A 26,971-nucleotide genomic window follows, 5' to 3' on the forward strand; every position below is an offset into this window, starting at 1 on the left:
CACACCAGTGTCAGCTCTCAATATATTGTACGCAGTACCTGTTTGAATATCTGGACCCAATGTTTTTGAAAGATTATAATGGGCGTGTCCTTAAAAACAGCCCCCGTCTAAATATAAGTCAAGCAGTCCAAATCTTTGAATGTTGACTATGACGGGAAGTCATCCAATACTATACTGGACATGTGTTAAAAGATAGTATCTGAGGGCATACCATTATCCAAGAGGTACCAAATGACAGATCGTTTTTCATTTTCTGCAATTTTAAAAGAAATATTTTATCCCAGTGTGTTGTGATGACGAATATCTCTTTAACCACATTATCCACATATGTGAAATTTTGGATATGGCTTTGCTAATGATTCCTTCAAAATAAAATGGATGCTTTTCAAACATTGGACATCGAGAATGTAGTTAGGCTGATTACTGTTGAACGCCCCTCGTATGTCAACCTAATCTTCTTTCTGTACTACTCAAAGGCTGTTACTTTATGCAATGTCATGCCATGAGAGTGAGTTAGTGAGTGAGTTTGGTTTTACACCGCTTCTAGCACTATTTCACCAATATCACGGCGACTGGCACCAGAAATGTGCTGCACACATTGTACCCTATTAAATACTGGGTCTCTAATCGACACCAATTCGTATATAGCGTTTTTAGCAATATCACAGCGGGGAAGACCAGAAATGTGCTTCACACATTGTACGAAACAGAACCCGGGTCATCGGCGTAACAAGCGAACGCTTTAACCACTAGGCTACCCCAACAACATCATGGGAAAGTAGGTCTTGCCATCATATTTATCCTGTTTCAAGGCGTTTGGGTCGACATCTTGTCTTTTAGAACGACAACGCCCGTGCTCAACATGCACGTCAATCTTTTCCTCAGCGGCACAGCATCCTCAGAATGCTGTGCCCGACAAAGAGTCTGGAACCGTCCTCATTTAAGCACGTCTAGAACATGATAGGGGTACGTGCATGTCCACGTAACAGTCGGCCGATCACGTTGGCTGAACGTGACTTGGTCACCGCCATGTATCCCCCATTTTAACTTCAGATTGGAGACCTTGTAAGTGTCCGAAGTAAATGTACTTATATTCTTCATTCATTCTTCTTTGGGTAGCCTAGTGGTTAAAGCGTTCGCTCGTCACGCCGAAGACCCTGGTTCGATTCCCCACATGGGTTCAGTGTGTGAAGCCCATTTCTGGTGTCCCCCGCCCTGATATTGCTGGAATAAATGCGGCGTAATAAAAGCGTAGTAAAATCCAACAATTCCCCCATAGCTTTTATGGAACATCGAAAGCCTGCAACAAAATAATCAAATTTTCTACCTGCTGCAACTGTTCCTGATGCAGGCCAATTTTCATCCTCAGAGAACGCCGTGACCTGTAACGGCACCACAACCAGCAACGCCAACATCGCCACCGTCGTTTTCGCCCACTGCAACACGTCAGACGCATTGGCGGCTTTTTTTGGAGGCTTCACTGCTATCATGTGGACGACGTTCATAAAGACCGCGACTACATCCACGACGAACAAAACACCCTTCACTGGGGTTTCTAAGACACATCCCGACATCGTTTCATCTGGTGCTGTTACATTAGCCATGTGCAATGGTGAAAGTTAATTCCATTACGTAGATAACGTCGACTAGAACGAGGACGTCGCTTGTACACGATAAAGGATGTTACAGATGCCGTGTACAAGTCCAAGCAATCGCTTCAGCATCTGAAACTGATTTTCCCAATCTTTGTTGTTTAAATGTGCATATATGACGTTCGTCATGCCTAGCAACATAAATGTGACAAAACCGCTAAAATTATATTTGAGAATCAGCGAGCTTGTTGCCATGGAGATGATTGGCATAACAACTGTGTTTGTAACACTTATTCATCACGACGTGTGTCAGTTTGAAACGTGTTATTATGACAAAGTCATCGATTCTGTCCGTCAATTACTAACCTTATACAACCGGCATCGTTTGTGACCAACTCGTGTTATTCCGTGACAAACCGAATAACGCTCTTCTTGGAGGTTACGGAAAAGGGCGAGTGGTGACGAATGAACCGGCATGTATTACTCCTGACCCGGATGTGATACGAAATACATTTTTTGTATACCGATGAAAACGAATAAGGGAAAGTATAGGTGGACTCATGTTCTTTTCAGGGTTGGTTTCTTCACATGCCTTGTACTGCACTGTGAATGAAAATAAAATAAAGAAATATAGGAGTACTTCGATCTTAAACATAGTGCTTACATTTGAGGTGAGGTGAGGTGAAATTGGGTTTAACGTCGTGCTTGAGAATATTTCGCTCATATGACGACGTGCATGCGTGTGTATGTGTGGCTGCCTGTACTAGCCCAGACTTAAGCTGGTTTTATAGTGCTAGCCCACTGAGATACCATGCCGCAGTGAAGCATGAATACCCCACTCAGACACATTATACTGACTCCGAGCCGACCAGTCCTTGTTGTACCCATTAATGCCGAGCGCCAGGCGGGGACCAACAAGTACCATATTTTAACGTCTTTTGGTATGACGCGGTCGGGGATTCCAACGGACATTTGACTTCACTGGGGATGTTTATAGTATGGCGTTTCAGAGGTTTAATGTTTCCAGTTGAGTGTAAACCCGTGAAGATCCGGGTTAGAATTGGTCTTCACTAACCCATGCTTGTCGTAAGAGGCGACTAACAGGATCGGGTGGTCAGGCTCGCTGACTTGGTTGACACATGTCATCGTATCGAATTGCGTAGATTGATGCTCATGCTGTTGACCACTGGATTGTCTGGTCCAAACTCGATTATTTACAGACCGCCACCATATAACTGGGATATTGCTGAGTGCGGCGTAAAACTAAACTCACTCACTCCAATTGAGTGTTTTCTTTGACAATCTTGTTGACTTTGTGGGGAGATTTTACGTGTGCTGTCCGACAATTTCGTTTGTTTGGTTGTTGTTTAACACCGCACTCAACACTATTCCAGCTACGTACATGGCGGCTGACTGTAAACAAGACACTCCAGTGATCAACATCATGAACATCGATCTACGCAATTGGGACACGATGAATGTGTCAACCGAGTCAGCGAGCCTGACCACCCGGTCCCGTTACGACACGCATGGGAAGACCAATTCTTACCCGGATCTTCACGGGTCGGACATAACTAAGAGGGGACTATGGTAGGCAAGAATTGCGGATAATATTCATATTCTATTATATTTTTAGACCATATCCACTATATCTATCGGTAGTATGGTTCTCGACCCTTGAATTAGAATCACCAAATATTGCGATGATTAATCGGTGAAGAAATATGCAGGTGTGCTTAGAACTGGGAGTCCGATAAAACGAAAAGACAAAATTAGGACTATCGTGATCAAAAACGCATTATACACGGCAGATGTTGCCAATTTAACAGTCATGGGATCAAAACTCAACAATGATGTTTTTCGCAAGACAAAAAAATATCTTGTGGAGCAATTTCAATTATTTTCTGGACAGAATGTACTGTTTTAATTCTACAAATATTAACACACGTTGCTATCTTCGTTAATTATTTTATTCGCACTATTTCTGACTTTTTTTTTTTTTAAATGGCGAGGAATAGTCAGATTAACCTAGTAAAGTACTCTCGGAAATAGAAAAAAAGGTTTTTCCACATGTATATCTACACTATATGTTGATAATACGTGACAGTGTGAAATATATAGAGAATCTCACCCAAGTGTCTATTGATATCAATTATATCAACACGAGTTGATAAAGTTACAAATATCCGAGGCTTGCCGAGGATATTTTTACTTTTATCAACGAGTGTTGATATATATGATATCAGTAGACACGAGGGTGACATTCTATTTATCATCCAAAATCACTCTTCATTAATTTTCAATGAAAAATGTACATCTCTGAACATGGTACTGCCATTAGATTTGCAGTGCAGCGATGTCATAGCATTGTGACGTCATCAAGTACATGACGTCATAGCATTGTCAGGGCATTGTACAAAATCTACTGTCAAAACGATATCTCCTAGGAGATATCGTTTGATCTCACACAAGCGATATCTCCTGTGGAACACAGTTTTGGATGATAAATGTTGAACTAAATTCGGTCTAACTACAGTCTCAGTGGTAGGGAGATAGGAAAGGTAGAAAAGGGACTTTTCAAGGTCCAAAAGCGGCTTATTGGGAACAGACCATGGCTTTATGCTAATTAGTGTGCGATGATATTGTATTGTAAAGGACACTTTTTATATGCCTATTTTGACATTAGACTTAGCTTCACTGTAAACGATAGCTGACGTAAAAAATAATAACTTTATTACTGAAACTATTAAGGGTGTAGCTTGCTACCATGGAGTCTCACTATCACTGTAAAAAGAAACAAGTAGGAGGGGTCGTCTCAAAAGCAAAACCTGTGACGGGTGTCGCAGACAGTGGTTGGGTTCGGGCTGGGGGATAGTGATATCAGTGATATCATAATATCCAGTCCTGTCGATCTTTGAGTGGTCATGCCACCTATATATTTTGAGACATTTAATACGATGGCTGATTTAAGCTTTTTCTTTGATTATCATACTCTCTTAATTATCACAACATAACTTCATGAAAGAGAGACACGTAAGATGTCGATCAGTAGATGAGACATATTCAACACACAGGAAAAAGCATAAAATATCTTTGAGATAACCCCGATGTGATCGGAAAATGACAAATAACAGAATAAATAAATAACAGACAAATAACAGAAATAAATTCGTTTTGTCCCTCAACTACTTCAGCTAGCAGAGTCCACCTTTAGATCATAGGGGTGTCACTAGTTTACCATTGCGTAATCAACAGTCAACACACCATGAAATGTTGTTTTAAGACTGTAGGCAAACTGGGATGTAGGCGAAATGAGAACATGCCCACGCATTTCATGCCAGGTGAATCGACGGATTGCCATCTGGAGGGTCTGTTATTTTCAGCAGCCCTATTTTACGAGTAAACAAGCTTTTCTGGATATCCTATTACGCATCCCACCTAACGCCCAGTTAGGACGATGTGGGTTATTTAGACATATGCTATTTGCAAATTTTTGGGATACAGAGTAATAACCAAAACACGGGGCGCAGTACTTTAGATAATACTTTTCAACATTTTTTCGATCAAATTACTTTTGCCTAAAATAAACCCAAGAATATCAAATGGTCGTCTAAAAACACCAGAAACTAGCTTTACAGATTGTACCCATGTGAGGAATTCAATAAGTGTCTTTGGCGTGACGAGCGAAGTAACTATATACCATCGTCCCTCATGGGATGTTCCTTGCAAACAATATATACCAGTCGCTGACTTGACTTAATCATATACAAGCTGGGCAATAAATCTGTATTTTGATAGTCGCGTTTATATGTGGACAATCGAGCAAACTAGCATTAGAGCATACCGTTATACTGACTGACTGACTGAGTTTGGTTTTACGCCGCTTTTAGCAATATTCCAGCAACATCACGGCAGGGGACACCAGAAATGGGCTTCACACATTGTACCCATGTGGGGATTCGAACCCGGGTCTTCGGCGTGACGAGCCAACGCTTTAACCACTAGGCTACCCCACCGCCCCTGCATACTGTTATAAGGTGAAAATGCATACCTAAAGCAGTATGAGAATTACAGCAGATTCCGTATATCGATTACCAATATGACTCAGAACTGATAACCTTTGGCTCATGACTCAGAACAGTTAAACACATAGTGGAGACAGAAAGTCGGGAATAAGAGAAAGACAAATATTGAGATGTGAACTTGGCTAAAACTTTCGCGAGGCAAGGACACAAGGTCGAGATATATACGAGTTAAAGGGCGGAGACGGAATTAACATATCATTGAAAAGGGGAGTCACTGAACGGTGCTGTCCGAGACCCCTTTAATTAAAATACACATGAGTAAAAAGACAGATACAGTTATTAACGAATCAAAACAATATGTTGAAATATGTGATCAAGATAAGGTCATGTTCGGCTCATTTAAAAAGACATGTTTGGGCGCTAAGAGCTCAGAGTGCGGAGAGTACTAGCCAGCCCAACATTTCGGAAGACAATTCACTTTACTAAGATCCCCGTGGGATACGAGCCTGCTCTGTCTTGGGTTGAAGTTGTACTTATAGTCTGTTTGCAGTGAAAACGTTCCGATGAATTTCACTTTAAACAAAAAATTAAATACAAAAAAGTGAAATTAATATTACGAATCGTCATAATTTTACCTTGCCAATTGAACATTTAAATCTCAGAATTTTATTCATCTTAGAATAAAAGTTGTTTAACAAACGATCATACATTGAACTCGCTATCATTGGTCTGTATTACAAAGGGGTAAGAGCAGTAGTTGGAACAGTGAAACAAACTTCGTGATGAGCGTTAACTTAGACCAACTCTACTTGTTCAGATCGGTGTTTCATTTAATGTGCATACCCCCTTGTAATACAAACCAATAATAGCGATTTGAAACTATGATCGTTTGTTAAACAACTTTTATCCTAAGTTGATTACAATTCTGAGATATTAAGTGTTCATTTGGCAAGGTAAAATTATGACGATTCGATTCGCAGTCATAATTCCACTGCGCATTACATTAACTTCAATATGGCCTTTAGTCATTTGCAAAAGGGGGGAGTTCGAACCCCCTCCTTGATTCCGCCAATGTTGATGAGCACGTCAGATCTTGCATAAATAACCGTCTGCGCGCGGACTATAGGAAGGTGTTGTTTGCCACCTCTGATTATTGCCCCAAATCCCTCAGATGAAGAGAAAGCGGGCAATATTTTACTAAATTTAGTCTCGCTAAGAAATCAAAGGCAGCTCTCTGCCCATTCCATCCTACGTCCGGCTGTCAAAAGGCCGTCATTGTAACTGGAACAGAGCCTTACGATTTGACGTGGCAATGCGACCATATGATACAAAGACGTAATTGCCACACGATTTTAAAGCGTAATGAGCTTTAGGAGAACCAGTAATGGACTACTACACATGTTACTCGCCGCGTTGGTAACAACAATCTCCCCACACGACGTTTTTGGTGCTCCACGGGGAGAAAGCACTGGAGGTATCTTCCTTACTGGCAGAGTTGCGCAACCATATGCCAATTAGCCGGAGTTGACGAATATTGTCCCCCCACACGACGTCCTTGACCGCCATGTCGTGTAGTTGACGAATATTGTTGATATGTCGTGTCCGACATGAAGTACTTGTTGCTTTCATAACCCCTGCATTATGGGCGACACTGTTCAGTTACGTGGAGCGCAACGAGATTGGTTGTCCTTAACCATAATGCAGTGGTGTTCTTGCTGACATCAACAGGAAGACATAACCTATTTGCAGTAATAGTGAAACCCTTGGTTCGCTAATGTACTCTCTGAGCGCACGAACCGGACATAAGAGGAGCTCCGTACCGTCTTCTACGACGATAATAGAAGACAAAGGAGGAATAGAGAACGTTCTGTCGGGTTACTCTGACTACTGGTTTGTGGAGATGAAGTTCCAGCACAGACTCAGATGTATAGAATGTTGTCTGGGCTGTTCAAACATTACTCTAACACATGGGCTTGGTAACATCTAACACCTGCGCTTCACTAACTGACGATGTTGTCGTTGGAGATAAAAGGAAAGCTGTCTTCCTGGTAGGGCTTCCACGGGCACTCGAGTATTCGAGCACGAGTCGGGTTTGGCTGGACTCTAGGCCATTTTCTAGGACTCGAAGACTCGATAAGGGGAGATAACTCTAATTATTGGGTTACGTTGACAGACTGTCTGTCTGCCATGATTGTGCTAAGCATGAGCGGCCGGTAACGCCTGATATTAAGATAAGACATAGCGTTATTATCCCGGAGGAAATTCTTATGCATCTAAACGGTCTCAAAATGACTATATACACAATTCACAAAACTATACACAATAATTACATACACAAGACAATGCTGGTTACACACATATATGTAATATAACTGAGTGAGTGAGTTTAGTTTTACGCCGCACTCAGCAATATTCCAGCTATATGGCCACAGTTTGTAAATAATCCAGTCCGGACAAGCCAGTGATCAACAACATGAGCATCGATCTGCGTAATTTAGAACCGATGACATGTGTCAACCAAGTCAGCGAGCCTGACCACCCGATCCCGTTAGTCGCCTCTTACGACAAGCATGGGTAACTGAAGATCAATTCTAACCCGGACCTTCACGGGTACATGTATCAAATCAATGTATTGGAATATTTTGATCTGGAAAGTGAAAAGAAACACAAACAAATGCCGTCTGTGAGGTATATTACTGCGTTATGCAAGGAGTACAACCAGTATACAATAAAAAAAAAATTTGTCATGTAAACAGCCGAATACCAATAGGAAGTGTGCGTCACATGACGATTTAAAGTCGGAATGAAGTAAGTGTTAACGTGTATGATCGGAACCTTAATATGTGTATTACTAAGTTACCAACTTCAATGTTAATCAAACAATCATCGATTGTGTAATGTCGTGCCAGTTTACGCTATTGTTTGCTTGAAAGGTATGAATTTCGAGTCGAGTCTGACCCCTCGAGTACTCGAGTCCAAGCAAATTGGCCCGTTGAAGTCCTACTTCCTGGTCTGTAGATAGAGCAGGCTGTTTGTTAAGAACATAGGAGACGACCGCATCCGATCTTGTTTCTTGGCTGCAGAAAACATCTCGAACCCCTTCAAGCTGTCGTCGGGCAGGTGCCTGGTGGAAGTCCCATGTGCCAGATCTATGGTCTTAGTGAGTGAGTGAGTTTAGTGTTACGCCGCACTCCGCAATATCCCAGCTATATGGCGGCGGTCTGTAAATAATCGAGTCTGGACCAGACAATCCAGAGATCAACAGCATGAGCATCGATCTGCGCAATTGGGAACCGATGACATGTGTCAACCAAGTGAGCGAAACTGACCACCCGATCCCGTTAGTCGCCCCTCACGACAAGCATAGTCGCCTTTATGGCAAGCACATGGGTTGCTGAAGACCTATTCTATCCCGGATCTTCACGGGTCGATCTATGGTCTTAACTGCCCTGGACTCTCCTGCACAAAGCGATCTAAGCTCCACGATGATCCTAACTCCCACACTCTAACATAGACCTAAGACAGTCTTAGCACTAAGATTGCTTTGTGCAATGGAGCTCTGGTCGAGAACAACTTGACACAACGCCAACTGCAGATGGTCCATGTGCAGAATGAATGTCACGTGGGATGAGTTTGATGGCTGTGAGGATAAACCAGGATGTTTTCTTAGGCCGGCAGTAGAAGCTTCTGTCTGGCCACCAAAATCAAAATCTCGTCTTGATCTTGCTAAGGACCTTGTGTTGTAAAATTGGTGCACGCATTTAGGTTTTCATACGAGAGGCCCAAGGCATTCACTGTCCAAGCAGCTGGATCTGAAACTGGAGACACATAAACCAGAAGTGATTACTTTGACTCTAACAAATCTGTTTGGCGATTCAAGCTCGTGACTCAGAAGTTTTGAGGCTTCTTTGTAAATCATCCATTTGGCTGAGGCGACTCGACAGAGAATATGCTAAGATGTTCGATCACCTCGGAATGTGAGGAGCTTTTAGATGGATGTGAAGATGGTCTGTTATTTAATACAGACGAAATATCTGGTCGAGGAAGAACTGCAAACTGTCGAATCCCAGTTCCTGATGAATGAAGCTACAATCGTGTTGTCTGTGGCCACCAGAAGACTGGTTCCCTGAAGGCGTGACAAATCACAAGGATCAAACTGTTTGAAGGGCATGTTTCTTGATCTTTTGTCCAAAGCTCTGAGGTTGTCCTATACTGTGAGTGGGCAACCCCATCCATTCAGTGAGGCATCAACTCCAGTAAGTGGCCCGAGACTTGCTCTGCAAGATGGATACTCATGCGAGATGGATACATCGTCATGCAGCCACGTTTTTCGAGTGTGTTTAGTTTTAAGTCGCTTTCAACAATCTTCCATCAATACCACGCAGGCACACAAAAATATTCTTCACACATTGTACTCACATGGGGAACTGAACCTGCGTCTTGACCTAACGCTTTAACCGGTGAAGATCCGGGTTAGAATTGATCTTCAGCAACCCATGCTGAATCGGGTGGTCAAGCTCACTTACTTGGTTGACACATGTCATCATATCTCAACTGCGTAGATCGATGCTCATTCATAGCTTGAATCTTGCAGAGTGTGGCGTAAAACTGAATTCACTCACTCAAAGCTTTAATCACTAGGCTATCCCACCACCCATGCAGAAACATTTGAGTCCTGAGTAATAAGTGCAGGATATGGAGCAGGATAAGTTACATATTATCATTTTAAATAATTCCTTTCATTGCCAACATCAGTAATTTACTTGATTATTATTATACATATCTATGTACTATATACTAACTGACTGAGTTTGGTTTTAACCATTAGGCTACCCCACCGACCCCTATGTACTTTAATAAAGGCCCCAACTGCTTTTCATTTACATACATTTTCGCATTTCTGTTTTGGACTTCAGTTGATTAGTAATTCAAGTGTAAACAAAAGATTTTTACATTTTATTGGTAAGCTTCATGGTCTTCTGTGCACACTCACACACAGTTTTTGGACTTCCCCACGATCCATTGATGCATGCACTAAAGTAGCATACCCATGAAATTGCAGACTTTATCTTCAGCAACCCATGCTTGTTGTAAGAGGTTACTAATGGGATCAGGTGGTCAGGCTGTGTCTGGTCCAGACTTGATTATATACGGACTGTCACCATTTATGATTTAGTTTGAACACTGCTGAGTGCAGATTTGAACAACAAACAAACAAAAAATTGGCCAAGTGGGCACAATATTCCTCGACGGGGCACCAGAAAGCAAACCAATTTGTTCATGTAAGCCCGATTGGTTGCAACCTTTAAAAGCCTGCAGAATGGAGTAACGCATACATTTTCGTTAAAGGGTGATTGTAAATATCTGCATTCAGTTTTGTAACAAAACATTCACATACATGTCGATGGAAAAATAATCATCACTGAAAGAGTGAGTGAGTGAGTTTAGTTTTACGCCGCTTTTAGCAATATTCCAGCAACATCACGGCAGGGGACACCAGAAATGGGCTTCACATATTGTACCCATGTGGGGATTCGAACCCGGGTCTTCGGCGTGACGAAGCTAACGCTTTAACCACTAGGCTACCCCACTGCCCCCATCACTGAAAGAAAGACACCTTTCAAACTAATATTATGAAGAATAACATGTTTACTGTACATGGTGACTGTATTGGTAATGCTTTGCTATCAAAGAATACTGTAGTCAATATGATTCATGGTGGGATTACCATTTAATAGATTGTTCTAATAACACGTTTGTTGGTATTTGTGGCAAGAACTAGAAGGACAATGTTGGGATTTTTTTGTGTGCATAAATCATGTGTAAGCTAGGGTTTTTTGTAATGGTAGCTATGCATCTGCCTCCACCACCCCCAATCACCAATCTTTTTCCAATGTCCTGGGTCTACATCTGTGTTTCCTTGTGAATAAAAACGATGTCTTCCCCGTGACAGTGATTGCTTTAACCACTTAGCTGGACAACAACAACAACAACAATCCTTCAAAAGATTTACACAAAAACCAACCTATGCTTTGTTGGACAAGCTGGATGTTCTCAACAATCAAACAATAAAAACATGTTTAAACAAGTATTACCTGACCCCATTACCCCTTGGGTGATTGTGTCTGTATGTACATCTGCAAGTGTATATTGGTCATCTGACCAAAGCTTATATAAGTAGAAGCTGCTCCAGCCAAGTTCACTTTTATACAGAAGTAGCCAGACTAATGTTCAAATCCTGTCTGTCACTGACACAGTCTTGTTGTCTTCCAACAGCCCTAAATTCCGCTTTGAAAGAGAGGAATAGCGATTGAGTTCAAACCTTCCAACAGTCCCAGTTACGCTTTGAAAGAGAAGACTAGCGTTTGAGTTCAAATCCTGTCAGTCACTGACACAGTCTTGTCATCTTCCAACAGTCCTAAATTCTGCTTTGAAAGAGAAGACTAGCGATTGAGATCAAATCCTGGTTGTCACTGACACAGATCTTGTCATCTTCCAACAGTCCTAAATCCCGCTTTGAAAGAGAAGACTCGCAATTGAGTTCAAATCCTGACTGTCACAGATGATGAAATCTTTTGTCAGTCCTTATTTCTGCTCTGCAAGAGAGGGTGGAGCTGAAACAAAAAGTTCACATGTAAGATTTGTTGCATGTCAGAGCAAGTAAATCAAAGACATATATATTTTTAGTCCGCTAGCTTTCATAAGGAACACATACAGCAAAACCTATAAAAGTGGCAAGTTTCCAGTCCTTCTTATGACGCAAGGACTATGGCTGCAGGACTAGTGCCACTTGTGTGAACGTCTCAAATCAATGTGAAGACAGAAATTTTGAACGTGTCCTAGGCTGTAACCCATCAAGTATTGGAAGCAGTGCTGTGAGGGATAGCTTGATCAATGAGAAAGAGTGAGGGATTCAGGTAGTCGATTTCAACAGTATTTCAGCAAATAACAGTTGTAGATATTTGTCACGATATGTCAGGGCTGTACAATATGCAATGAGGTGAATGGGTGAGTGAGTTTAGTTTTACGCCGCACTCAGCAATATTCCAGCTATATGGCCACAGTCTGTAAATAATCCAGTCTGGACCAAACAATCCAGTGATCAGCAGCTTGAGCATCCATCTGCACAATTGGGAACCGATGACATGTGTCAACCAAGCCATTGAATCTGACCACCCGACCCCGTTAATCGCCTCTTACGACAAGTATTGGTTACTGAAGATTCATTCTAACTCGTACCTTCAGGGGTCAGGGCAAGACGGAGACTGTAGTTAGGAAGATAAGCACGGAAAAGCTTATCAATGCACACTGGGTCATCTTGGCCTTTGACACAGTTACCAAGGGTGAGTGAGTTGGGTTTTAAGCCACTTTAAGTGGGGAATCGAACCCGGTCTTAGGCATGACAAGTGAACGATTTGACCACTGGGCTGCCCTAATCCCCTCAGTTGCCAATAACAAAGACATTGTATTGTATGGGTTTAGTGTGTCTGGGCTCCCTAGTTTGACGCCAGTGACAAGAACTTTTAACAACAGCAATGATGACTCACTGGGTGTCTGTTATACAATTTCTAGTGTAAATGGCAGATTGTTACAAGCGTAAACTTGTTACAACTGCTCTTCTATAGGGATCACAAGATTTTATGGATGATCAACTTCTTTATTTTAACAATAGCGACGTTTTGGTATAGATTCATATAATGTTTTCAAGTATATGGGGGAATGAAGGGGTACACCAGTCTATATACAAGATAAGATAAAGAGATAACAATAACAAGGGTGGGAAACAGAGCATCAAAGAAAGTTACATGACGAGCTACAATAGCATGATGATGAGCTAAGATAACATAAATGAGATGAGTGGGATTACCAAGACAATTAGTGACTGTAAGTTAATTAGGCAGAAGCCAAGGTGGTGGGGGATTAATTAGTGGGAAGCCAGTGTGAGGAATGTGAGTTAGGGGGGTGATGAGAAGCCAGGGTGGGTTGAGTGGATAATTATTTGTGGATTAGGTGGTCATAACAGTAAGCTGAGGGGATGTAATAGCTCCGATCCCTGTTAATAGAGGGGTTAAAACGGCGTATTTGTAATGTCTCGGCCAATTTCCGCTGAGTGTAGTATGCGTATGTTGAGTGGTACGGATGTTATTCCCCCATATCCTTGAAAACGGTATAAGAATCCGTACCGAAACATCGCCATTGTCAAAATAAAGAATTTGATCATCCATAAAGTCTTGTCATCCCTATACCACCAACTTCTAGAATGTCACTCAAACAAAACTGCTCTTCAATAACGTTATTTTTAATGTTATTTCTGCTATTCAAAGTGAGTCTGTGTTGGCAACAGTCATTTTTCAGACATACATTGCAAACAAAGACCACTCATATTTATGAATGAATTTATGCACTCTCATCTGTTTCATGATATAAACCCAATATTGTGACTGATATGAAGTATTTAGTAGATGCTTGACTGGCATTTTAGAAGATGATATTTGATGAACATAGAGATTTTTTTTCTGGGTTTGCATCTTCTTTTTATTCGACAAATTATACTGACGTTTCAGAAGGGCTTGTTCTGGCCCCATCATCAGGTAAAACGCCTGATGATGATGGGGCCAGACGACCTTCCGCTTCCAGGTGTACCTGAATACACCAGAAGATGTATGATATAAAAATCTCTATGATGAAGTATTTAGTAGTTAGTTTCACCATTTTGGTGAAAGCCAGTGTCAGGGTGACAAACCAATTATCGCAAGTAGGATGAATCTGGATTGGATCAAACTGAACCCCAGACAAATAACTTCTGAAATAGGTAGGCCTTTTTGGACATGGTTGGTTGGTTTGTTGTTTAACGCCACATTCAACAATATTCCAGCTATATGGCAACAGTTTGTAACTAAATCAAGTCTGGACCAAACAATCCAGTGATCAGCAGCTTGAGCATCCATCTGCGCAACTGGGATACGATGACATGTGTCAACCAAGTCTGCAAGCCTGACCACCTGATCCCGTTAGTCACCTCTTACGACAAGCATGGGTTGCTGAAGACCAATTCTAGCCCGGATCTTCACGTATGTTTTCGGTTTGTATAATGATAATGTTGAAATCTCACCTGTGATGCTCCATCAGCGTAAAGCTTGCATGTTTCCATCTCCTCCTCAATGTCCTTGCACTCCCTGTCAACAGTTCCAAATACAGTACATCCCATATATTTCCAGGGTGTTGGTTGGTTGGTTGATAGAATGCCACACTCAGCAATATTCCAGCTACACAGCGGCGGTCTGTATTATATATCGGGTCTGGACCAGCCAGGCCTGTGATCAACATCATGAGCATCAATCTACGTAATTGGGATATGATGACATGTGTCAACCAATCAGCAAGCCTGACCACCTGATCCCGTTAGTCGCCTGTAGGTTAACCTACACAAACTACTGGATCGTCTCCCATTGATCTCTGGATCTCAAATTACCTGCCTTGAGTTATCACAAGACAAATTAATTTGTGAGCTACCCATAGTAATGGACCAATCAGAATGCATGTTACAAACCAATATCAATGTTGGGTTGACAGTATGAACACCATGGAGGCAAGTCTAATTGATTATGACAAAGTTTGCAAGGAATTCAATAATGAAAACTGACTGAAATGGAAAAGACAGCCATCTCTTTAACAGAAAGGATGTCTTCATGTCTATTACAATTGGCAGTGGCACGTCTCCCTGACACATTTCCAGAGGCCCAGATAAGCTGCGTATCCGGGTAAAATACGCATTTAAATTTCCAATTACGCATTGAAAAATAATTGTTGCGTACCAATAGCGCATTTAAAATGTTAGATACGCAAAACGTTTAAAACAAATGCGACGGAATATTTTTAAAAATCGCTTTATGTAATGAAAAAGACATCGATTGCTATCAAGTTGTACTATTAGTATAGGACAAGTGCTGTACAGTCCATTTAGGATGAGGGATTTTTAATGAACATTTCCATTATATTTAAGTTGGTTTTGATTAGGTATGACATAGTCATAAGGCAGAACATACCTGCTTAGTAAACTTACTCAGTCACATAATACTTAGGTGAGTAAAATGACTGAAATACACACATGTTTGAAAGCAGTGGGTAACGGAAAATGAAATACCCACTCAACATTCATAATACCCACTCCAAAAAATACAGTGGGTACAGTACCCACATGAGCTAAATCTTATCTGGAGCTCTGATTTCATTAACCGTATCTCAATGTTTGATTGGTTGAGTAAAGGTTCACAAAAATCAAGGGGAGATGATGAGACCCACATAAACAATACTGAAATCACATGTTTCTAAAGTTTGCTTTACAGACATGACTGACCACAGACTAAATACATGTTCAGTTCCTGAAAAATACTACTCAAAACTAATTAAGAATACTGACAGTTGGAAGGTTGTGTTATCTCCATCCATGACTGACTGACTATAGTTAAAAAACACATTTGGTTGTTCTTTAATTTCTTTTGAGTAGTATACAATCTGTATGAGATCTATACCGAAACGTCGCCATTGTCATAATGAAGAAGCTGATCATCCATAAAGTCAAGTCTTGTCATCCCTATACCACCAACATCTAGAATGCCACTCAAACAAGTTATATAATCTCTGGCCAATATAAACACATTGTATTTGGTGGTGTTGCTATTTGCTGTTTATAGCCACACCCAGCAACATTCCTGCTGTTATCTATAAATAATGGATTCCAGCAAAAGGGGATTGTTTGATCAGCATTCTAGAAGTTGGTGAGTCAATAATGTCAGCTTGACAACGGTGTAAGAGTCTTCACCGAAACGTCGCTCTATGCAACAAACAAAAGTTGTCATCCATTAGGTCGACAAGCTTCATGTATACAAAGGGTGTTTGATATGTTCTTTCAAAAGACTTTTTGAGAATGAGAATCCTTAGGTGGTACAGAATAATGAGAAGAGCAAGTCTGGATTTGTTACCTCTCCTCCTTATCCAGCTGCTTCTGCAGCATCTCCTCCATCTTCTCATCAGCATCTTCCTGGGAGTTCTGAAATGTACAACAGATGCTGAAAACACATGGCCAGTCTAATAGCTTACATAAACAGAGTCAAAGTTTCAAAATTCTCCAGAGTCCAGGGTATAGATTTTCGAGGCTCTGTTAGCACTGTGATAGTTGTAAGTGCCATACATTAACATAACCTTACAACTATCTTAGCACTAAGAGGGCTTCGAAAATCGAGGCCCAGGTGTCCAGGTCAGGCCTATGTTCACACTTTGACCGATCTGAGGTAATGCAGGGATGCATCCGGCTTTTCACAAAACCAATTGGCCCACAGATTTCAGAACGTCGGCCAGGACCTATCAACATGTTTTCTTGTTTTTCAACAGGTTTATTACATTTTTGAGTACACCCAGGAAAGGCATTCAAGTGATCATGGCCATGAATTCCAAGAAGCAATCGGAATGTTTTTATTTGACAATAGATACCTCAGGATTTTACAATGATTAGCGCTCATTATTGTTTCTGTTCAAGATACAAGTCACAGTGTATGACTAACGTGTTGTTCATATTATTACATATGTTATATTTGGGATTACACTTTCTTAGTAAAGTACAGTTTCTAGTACTTTTGTTGGGTTGAGTCCCATCAGGATTCCAAACCACCTTAGAGTCAGCATGGGTTACTGGACCTTCATGGGTAGTCACAGGATGAGTGCAGTGTTTGAGGTTGTGTGATTGACTACGCTTTTGGGCCAGGGCAGTAGGGTAGCCTAGTGGATAAAACATAGGGTTTACAATAATGCATCTAAGAGACATGGATAGGAATGTGTGAAGTGCTTTTAGTGTTCCGCAAAGTGATATTGCAGCAATATTGTTGAAAGCAGCATTAATCCGCATAAACTCACTCACTTTTTGTAACTGGTGACCAAATGTCTTCTCTCGCTTGTACATAATAATCTTTTGTCTATTCAGGCCTGTTTTGGTCATCTTGTATGTTGAAGGGGAACTAGCTCACAATGTCTGTTAATAATAGAGTCTGGACCAGACAATCCAGTGATCAACAGCATGAGCATCGACCTGCGCAACTGGAAACCAATGACATGTGTCAACCAAGCCAGCGAGCCTGACCACCCGATCCTGTTAGTCGCCTCTTACGACAAGCATGGGTTACTAAAGCTTCATTCTAACCCAGACCTTCACGGGTAAGAATCTAGGAGAATTGCAAAACTTGAATTAAGAAAAAGGTACATGAGGATTCAGTCCCATCAATAACGACACATGGAGCAAAATTTGATTACATATCAAACCATATTAACCGGATAAAGGTTACAAACAGATTTTTCCATAGATTGCCATGGCATGTGTTCATGAATAATTAATAGCATCCGTTACAATCTATTTGTGTGATTGTTACAATCCCACCATGCATGATGAAAATCCATGAAAACCAGTTAGGTTAGTACCATTCTCATCAAATAAAAACTTAACCAAACTTCCATATTTAATGAATGATGGAAGCAGAGCACTATCTTCTTAGACAATGCAAAAGTTAAATTTAAAAGACAGAAAATACAACAGCAAGTATTCAAACTACCAGGGTAAGGAATACTCGTAATGAGGTTTTAAGCTGTTCGGTGGTCCAGAGTACAGACCTGCATAGATCTGGGTTAGAATTGGTCTTCAGTGACCCATGCTGGTTTAAGAAGCAACTAACGGGATCGGGTGGTCAGGCTCGCTGAATTCTTTAACCCATGTCATTGTATCCCAATTGTGCAGACTCCATTATTTACAGACCACCGCCATATAGCTGGAATATTGCTGAGTGTGGCATAAAACCTCACTTTAGGGCCTATATTTTCGAAGCTCTCTTAGCGCTAAGACAGTCGTAAGTTAATGTATGGAACTTACGACTATCTTAGCGTTAAGAGAGCTTTGAAAATCTAGGCCCTGGGCATCACAGCTGTCCTTGGTCTGATTTACTTACAAGGATTTTATGAAGATTATTGTAGTTTGTGAAGTTGTTTACTGGACCGGTCGACTTCTCCAGCTTGTCCGCAAACCTGTCAAACACATAGAAACCATAATATTACCATCAGCTGATAAAAGATAGTGAGTGATTATGGTTTTACGCCACTTTTGTTTAATTTTGATGTGCTGAACACATTTATCATAACTGTAAATTCAGCAACTTCATCAAAGCGTTCATTGAGAGGGACCAACAGATTGGATGTGAATATGGTTTTACTTTACAATATCATTGCAGGGGACACCAGAAATAGGCTTCATACATTGTGCCCAAGCGGGTAATTGAACCCGGGCATTCGGCGTGACGAGTAAACACTTTAGTTACTAGGCTACCCCTACCATCCTGATGAAAGATAAACAATTACTTTAGATTTCTCCCCAGATTCCGCAACAAGCTTATAGACATGATGGAAGTCAAACACTGCCCAGATATGGTGTTATCCTCATATTTGTATAATTATTGCAAACACTTGACATCATAACTGAAATTAGCATTAAAAATGCCTTTATTGTGTAAATTTTACCTCAAATTTACTTGTTTCATAAAGGATTACAGTTTCATTGCACAGTGTAGTGATATTACTGTCATACATCATTGTGTTGAGCTTACAGTTGCTTCAAAGGAAAACTTGGCCCCTGATTATTTATTATTAAGTGACTATACTTAGGGCTGCGCAATATAAGCGGTTTACTGGTATTTACCGGTTCAGAAATGAAAACGATACGTATTGCGATACACTGATCGAAAACCGGTATATTGACATGCATTCGGAAAACTTCGGAAATCTCGGAAATCTTCGGATATTTCCGTTTTTTAATATTGTTCCTTTCCTTGTTTCATTTGTGCCAAACATTATTTACATTTTTTGTCATGATTAAAGATTTTTATTAAAGTCTAATCAAGCATGGTGATTTTGTTGAGTGTTTGCTTTATAAATCAAGCATTACCTCGATAATAAGTAGATTTTTGTTAAAAAAAACCATTGCAATATATTGCAATACATGCATCGCAATATATCGCAATATGAAAATTCCCTGCATTACCCACCCCTAATTATACTGCGTATGTGTCAAACCCTATATAACTGAAAGTATTAAAGGCACTACGTCACACCAAACTTCTCTAAAAATAAATAATGCATTTCTCTCAATACTACTATCAGCCCTCAGGGAAGCTACCATATAATTTATTCAACAACAAAAATTACGTATTTAGATTACACTATTGAATTAAAAAGTTCAAATGAATTAATGCAACGTTGCATTAAATCGACTACCGGCCGAACATTATGTCAAGCGAACCCCATAGAGTTTCGTCCCATGGAGCAATCTCTACAAATATCCTACGCACACAACTTGTGATTGAAACCAGTTCGGCAAACACCGACAACACCGCGTGCGACAGTTTTCGATGTACGGTTCAATTGGTTACATTCCATGTATGGTAAGTGTGAACTGTTTGGAAACTGTTCACCTCGAAGTTTCAATTATCGATTTCAGGCAAGTCATAAGGGTTAATAAATCTTTTAGTGCATCAATAGGAAGCTAATGCCCCAATATATATAATATAGGCGATAATACTGTCGAAAATGTGTGACAATGTGCCTTTAAGTAGGTCCTTATCTCAGACTATATTTTATCATGAAACAAATACCCCTCAGACCTATTGTATCACTCAGCTGTGAAAAGTATATAAGGCATGTCACCTTTATGTGGGAAGACCATCAGCAGTGGTGACAAATGTTGACGAATCCCATTATTCAACCCACACTCACTTGTTCCTGGCTTCACCAAGGGACACAACTCTGTACCTCAAACTGCGGTACCTTAGACAACTGGGCCATCTATGCCTCTGTTTCAATGAGTATTCACTTGGTGAAAGGAATATGGCATATCTTTAATATGTTCTAACTGTCTCACTAATAATTTCCACCTGCTGATTGGTGACCAAATGAAGAGTAAAAGAAGAAGCCAGTGTATTTAGTTTGGCTACTGAGTCTTACTTTCGTCGGCCCTGAGACAGATGCTTTTGGACATCTGCCAAAACATTGTCACTGGTTCTTGACAGCAACATTCTGAAAAACAACATTGATAAACATATTTACACTAAATTACAGACAATCTGCAGCATTCAGACACACATATCACATCCAAAGAGTTGTCAGCTTCCCAATGGGATTCTGGGGGAATGTCATGATTTCCCAGATCTTCTCTGCCTCTAACCATCAGACGTAATGTGTACGAGAGACAGCCTATTCTTGTTTGCAATACGATTGTTCTTTGTGGTACTATGCCACCAAGAAGCGGTTAAACCAAATTATTTCAATCACCGCGGAACCAACCCGACCAGGTGTAAACACGAGGAGGGGTGATTAAAGCGTCCCATAAAATCCCAAAAGCGTGAATAAACAGGTTTCTCAATCTCGGATTGCACACTTTCATTGTTTGCTCTGTGATGAACCTTGTATTCTGCAAGTTGTGAAGTTGGATATTTATGAATAAAAATTTAGTGGAGTAACTTTGCTATAGATCATGGTGAGAGTTTCTTCAAAATGTTGATAAACATTATGAGTCCAAGTACGTGAAAATTTGTGAGGTGAACAGGTAAGATTTCGTATATGTAATGCCGAAGTCAAGACACTACAGTCTGGGTAGCTGAGACATGCATCTCCCGTTCAGGCGTACAGATCTAGCTCACATTGTAGGATGATGTTCAATATTTCGTCCGACAAAAGATCGATCGAGTGATCAAACAAATGTTAGACAGAATCAAGTAGTATTTTTAATGTTAACTGGTGACATGTCACAAGTACTTTACATGATAATTCCATGACATGAATCAAACCTCGGTAGCTGATGAAAGGGGATTCAATCTCACAGGGTTTACCTTGACCTATATCTACAAACCCAGGAACCCAGAAGACCCTGTTTACTAATTTCAAGGGGTTTGAAATATGAGAGTCCTGTAAAGTAATGAAATTGTGATGCGTACTGAAATATAATTATTAGTTAGATCATTTCAAACCGAGATCTGTGCTCGTATACACCACAGTTTTGCCGGAGTTGATGGACAGGTGGGAGACGCGAGAGCTTTGCTCGAGCTTCCTCAACACCTGTCAATCAACTCCGGCAAAACTGTGTTGTATACGAGCACAAATCGAGGATTTGATGAGCTAACTGACTTGTACCACGCCTATTATGTATGGGAAGCGGAATTTTAAAGTTTAACGACCGTTTCATTCTCAGTCTAGTTGCCAAAATGAGTGCACATGTAGTGTGGGACGAGGACATAGACGACTTCACACAGTCACAGATCGCATCAGTCATGGAAAATGAATTTCATGCATTTGAGGGACTTTCCCAGCTCACTCTTTCACAAACAGTGAATGAGTACGATGTAGACACTCTAATGGTTGGGGACTTTCAGGTACAATGTTGAACAATGTTGAGTTCAGTCCTCTTGCCGTGGGGCGTGGCTTTTAGGAGCCAATGGCAGACGAAATCTGCCTTCAAGACAAAACTGTTGTCTTCCAGCACATACACCACGGGTAAGATCAAAGGAACCGACACTCAGGCGTGGTACAAGATTTAGTAACTACAGTATTTCCTCTACTAAGCACCCAAGAGCTTATTTTTTCAACAAACTTCCAGAACGGGTGCTTATTGCGCTTACTGGGTGTACCATAATTAATTCTTAGTGAGTGTTATGTCAAAGGTAGTGACAGGGCATTACCAGGATCTAGTTTGGTATTTTGATTACAGGGACCACATATTTACTGTCAAGAATTTAGTACAATAAATATTTTGTACATCCCTCAGTATACAACATGTTTATTTTCTGAGTCAATTCGGTACCTCTGGGGCATAGAGTAAATCTGTGCTCAGATCCCCCCTGACTGTACATTATGTCTTTCACCCACAGGAAACCCAATATTTACCTATTCTTTCCGTTATTTCTTATAGTTAGACAGTTCATAAGTTAATACTCCCCAGCTTGAGTCGAAAATGTATAACTTCAATGAAAGGAAAAGACGAAGGTTTTGCATTTTAAGCCAAAAGCCTTGTTGTCATGTTTCAACAACAACATATGCATGTTCTTATACAACGTAGACACCACTTACTCAACAGCAGTGTCGTAGAGTTGCAGGGCATATTTCTTCGTAGAAGTCCTTAGGGGCTTCCAGGTTTTAAGCGATTTTGGTGCCACCCTCAGTCTCACTGGCGCGCTGATCGGTTCTCTGAAAAGTAAATCAATTTGCTCAGTAACCTTTGGGCAAATGGTTTTAATTTCAAAACAGATTCGTCTGTAATAGCGGCAGTAAGAACATAAGCAAACTGCATTGTTGTTCGCTAGTGGTGTCAAACAGCACTTTGCAACACCTTTGCTATAGTATATGATGCCTGCATATATATGGCTGGACCAGCAATCCAGTGATCAATACTTGTAGTTAGTTAATTTTGCATTTTCATTTTCAGGAACTGCGATGAAAATACTACACAATGACATTGAGAGGATCTAACAAAGATAGGACAAGTGCAGAATGATTAGAGGAGGGTCATATTTTCAGTAAATTAGTGCATTAAAAGTTTCTTGCACCCTACCCTCCATCCGTATACATTCCAATAAATCTCCACTATACCCTGGATGCATCTACGTCTCGAGCCGGTGATTTTATTACCTCCCTTGGTTGGCTTTTTATCCAATCAGGTGTCTACGCTGGGAAGATGAGCGTACCAATCAAAACTCACTTTCGCTTTTTAAATTATCTAACCAATTAAACTTGGCAACACAAAAATATATTGTTAAAATATTGAAAGAGGTAGAAGGAGTTCTTGCATATATTTTTTAAGATTTCAGACCTGTCAATTTGTCTGTATGTTTTCCCCAAATCTGAGTTGCACTGCTAACAAACTTTCACGGCTGCGACCGCCATCTTTGACACTGGCAAGCTCGGTTGTAACGGCGGCTTATCTTATTGGCTACTGTGAGAATTCGGAGCCAGCAAAGGGAGGTAATAAAATCATCTACTCGAGCCGTAGATGCATCCAGGGAATAGTGGAGATTTATTATTGGAACGTATACCCTGGAGATTATTGAGGATGCCTACCCTCCCACCCATTTTGAAAGATGCAGACACCGTGTCAACACCTTTGCAACTAATAAAAGAGTGGCAAGCGACTTCCCAACATACGTTCGTATAAAGAACGTTTCCACCACTAATCAATCTGTTTATCGGAGACCCGTGAAGGTCCAGGTTAGAATGAACCTTCAGTAACCCATGCTTGTTGTATGAGGCGACTAACGGATCGGGTGGTCAGGCTCGCTCGCTGGCTTGGTTGACATATGTCATCGGTTCCCAATTGCACAGATCGATGCTTATGCTGTTGATCACTGGATTGTCTGGTCAAGACTCGATTATTTACAGACCGCCGCCATATAGCTGGAATATTGCTGAGTGGGCGTAAAACTAAACTCACTGTTTATCGGAAAGACTTCCGCCTGAATCCCCCCTTAAATTTCATTCAAGTCAAATTATATCACCTGAATATATATTCCTCATCTGATAAGGATGAGTTTTAACATGTTTCTTTAATCGTATCGGAACATACAGAAAGACAAATCCAAGTTCTAAAAATGCCACTCAATGAAGTTTTTCCTCATCGTTAAAATTTGGGGGGGATACGGGCGGATGTCTTATCTGTTCATCTGGTGAGAGACGAAACATGTTTGCATCAGTTAATATTCTGTCTCACAGTCCCTGAACCACATTATTTTTCCTACTGCCTATCCCTCCACTACAATGCTACCGCCATTTAAATGAATCAAGTCTAGACTTCCTCAGGTTCTGTATTTCCCAGGGGCTCTTTTTCAAATTAAATAGGGTTTATTTGTTACTATCAAAATTACAGATATTCAGACAGATTGGGGAAACCTACCAATTGGCCTATATTAGGCCAAACCTGATATTATAGGCCGTTCTGCCTATTTTGTTATAGGCCAATCGGGCTATATTTGAACATTTTTCTAATTATTTCGCAAACTTTCAATTTCCGCACGAATAGGTTTTACATGATCGAATAGAGATGAATAGTTAATGGACCTCGATCCTGAGCTTGAAAAAAATAAGTTTTTGGACAAAATGGAAATTTATATCATGTTCAGGAAATGATGTTTCATTAAAGGTCACATGCAACGTAAAACACAACTTTGCAGATTCTGATACCTTTCGGTATGGACTTACCGAAACAAAGCGTCAAAAATGCAAAATCAACTTATAAAGTTGAAAAATAACGCGATGAAAAAAAACGCGCGAAATCGGAGTTCAAACGTTTCACTAATTTTCCCCAGACTTTTCTGGGGAATACGGGTTTCAACAGCTGGGCTGCGCTCATAGCACGTGCGCAGTGAAATAGGTTCGCGCAACTTGGAAGCGGGCTGTCTGGTGAATACTCGGTGAAGGCTTTGGTGTGAGCTATTTTCATAATGTTTTGTTGATATCTCACAGGCCGAGCTTTTTATATGTTATGACAGTAAATAAACTGTTTATATAATTTCATTTGTCTATTTCACCACACGTTCTTCTTACCGAGTCACTTTCTCAGTTCGATACTTAAAAGCAATGTCATTATTTAGCGTTGACACAATTTCTAACTGTGATATAGATATGTCACTGTCACAGACAAAACTCAATGTCTTGTTTTATTGACACCTGTGTGTCTGCCTGCCTGTCTGCTAATGACAATATTCAATACACAACTGCGATCACTGACCACATGCAATTTGAACTTAACACCAATCAGGCTATACACCATAAACAAAACGCATTGATTTATGGCCCGAGTTCGGTCTCTGTCACATTATGTAATTACACAGACAGGCAGGTGTGATACTTGAACACATGACATGTTATGATGTCTGTTGATTGCAAAATGTTATATGTTATATACTAAAAATGAGCATGTATTTACAAAACCCAACATCTCTAATATATATACACACACAATGAGCCGTCGAAGGCAGCATCTGCTAATGAACCAGCCGTTACGACTTGAGTGCACCACCCACCCAAGACAAAGTAATGCTAGCCAAGATGATGATTCTCTGGGCTCGGTATAACCTCTATATTTGGCTGCTTCGTTTTTCGAGAATATCCATGGGAGGTAAACCCAAGTACAAAATATTGCACTTTTGATCGGAAAAACCTGTCTGAGAAGGTTGTTGATGGGGGCGGAGCGCGCTTTCTTGGCGCATGGTCCTTTCCTTTTTGACTTATTCTGGCCAGAATTCCCTTTAGACAACAGGGACGATGTGGACAACGATGATTATATGCTGTTTCTTGTGCTCGGCTATCCTGTCAACAACTGCCTGATCTGTGATGACTTTATAATTTTCCCGGCGACGATTTTGGGTGGTGTTACATCAGTTGATAGTCCCTTTCATCGATATTAAAATTGCCTGGGGTGAACTTATTTGTTTTTCATAATCAGCAATGCATATTATATGTCATGAAGAAGTGATAATTGTGTTTTAATTATGTTTGATTTTTTGGTTGCATGTGACCTTTAAGAACACAATTTTGCATAGATTTTCTATTTGAAAACTAAAACTGAATATCTCTGTTATTAATTTTCAGTGAAAATTGTCAAAAATATTTTTTTATAAAAAGCCTAAACCTAACCCCTCGAAATACTCCTAATAAATAGAATACATTTCAAGCGGGGGTTACGGGCGGAACTCTTACCAATTGACCATTTGAGACTGTAAATATGCAATATTATTTTTCAAACCTCTTTCATTTGTATCCGTGCTAGTGGCTGTCATCTCGCCAAAAGCTTTCTTTGGAGTTCGGCGACTGCTGCCCAGTGGAAGCGTCGACTGTCGCCGTCCTTGTGCTTTTTTTCTTGAAGGTCCGCTTTGAGCTTCGCTTTCTGAGGTCGTTTTCTTAGCAGGGATAATGCGTTTCTTACGTCCGGTCACTTTCATTCGTGGCATTGTTGCTTTTGAAATGATTCAGAGCGTTTTGGATGGATCAACCTCTCCACAGCGACGGTGCGTGCTCAGAGCTCTAAACAATAAATACCTAAACTGGTTCCAGCTTCAACTAAACTTGTTCCTGGCTCCCTTTCCGCATATTACGATATGCTAGACGGAGCCCAGCTAACGCACATACAACGTTTCGGGAACCAGTCTACTACACTGGTTCCAGTGTTAGCACGCGACTCGATCTTAGCGCTTAAGCTGGTCCCCGCCTCCCTTTGCGCAGGTCAACTCTCACCAAAGTTATACTCCAATATGAGAGACGGGGCCCAGCTTGGCATAGTTG

General features: G+C 40.7%; 1 protein-coding gene across 2 annotated transcripts; it reads right to left on the reverse strand.

The window, feature by feature from the left end:
* Positions 1-11,612: 11,612 nt before the first annotated feature.
* LOC124266570 lies at positions 11,613-26,747 on the reverse strand. 2 transcript variants are annotated; one of them, XM_046701387.1, is made up of 7 exons: positions 26,436-26,738; positions 22,769-22,885; positions 20,651-20,722; positions 18,607-18,682; positions 16,600-16,667; positions 14,730-14,793; positions 11,613-12,231 (listed from the first exon to the last, which is right to left on the reverse strand). In XM_046701387.1, the coding sequence occupies exons 3-7, from the start codon at positions 20,719-20,721 to the stop codon at positions 12,196-12,198; spliced, it is 315 nt and encodes a 104-aa protein (XP_046557343.1). In that variant the 5' UTR covers position 20,722; positions 22,769-22,885; positions 26,436-26,738; the 3' UTR covers positions 11,613-12,195. The 2 variants fall into 2 exon arrangements, with proteins under 2 accessions (XP_046557343.1, XP_046557344.1); XM_046701388.1 differs by lacking the exon at positions 14,730-14,793 and having other exon boundaries at positions 26,436-26,747.
* Between the last annotated feature and the right edge of the window lie 224 nt (positions 26,748-26,971).

Source organism: Haliotis rubra, unplaced genomic scaffold (genome assembly GCF_003918875.1).
Source record: "Haliotis rubra isolate DU_JTF1 unplaced genomic scaffold, ASM391887v1 Scf1266, whole genome shotgun sequence".
In the NCBI taxonomy this organism is placed as follows: domain Eukaryota; kingdom Metazoa; phylum Mollusca; class Gastropoda; order Lepetellida; family Haliotidae; genus Haliotis; species Haliotis rubra.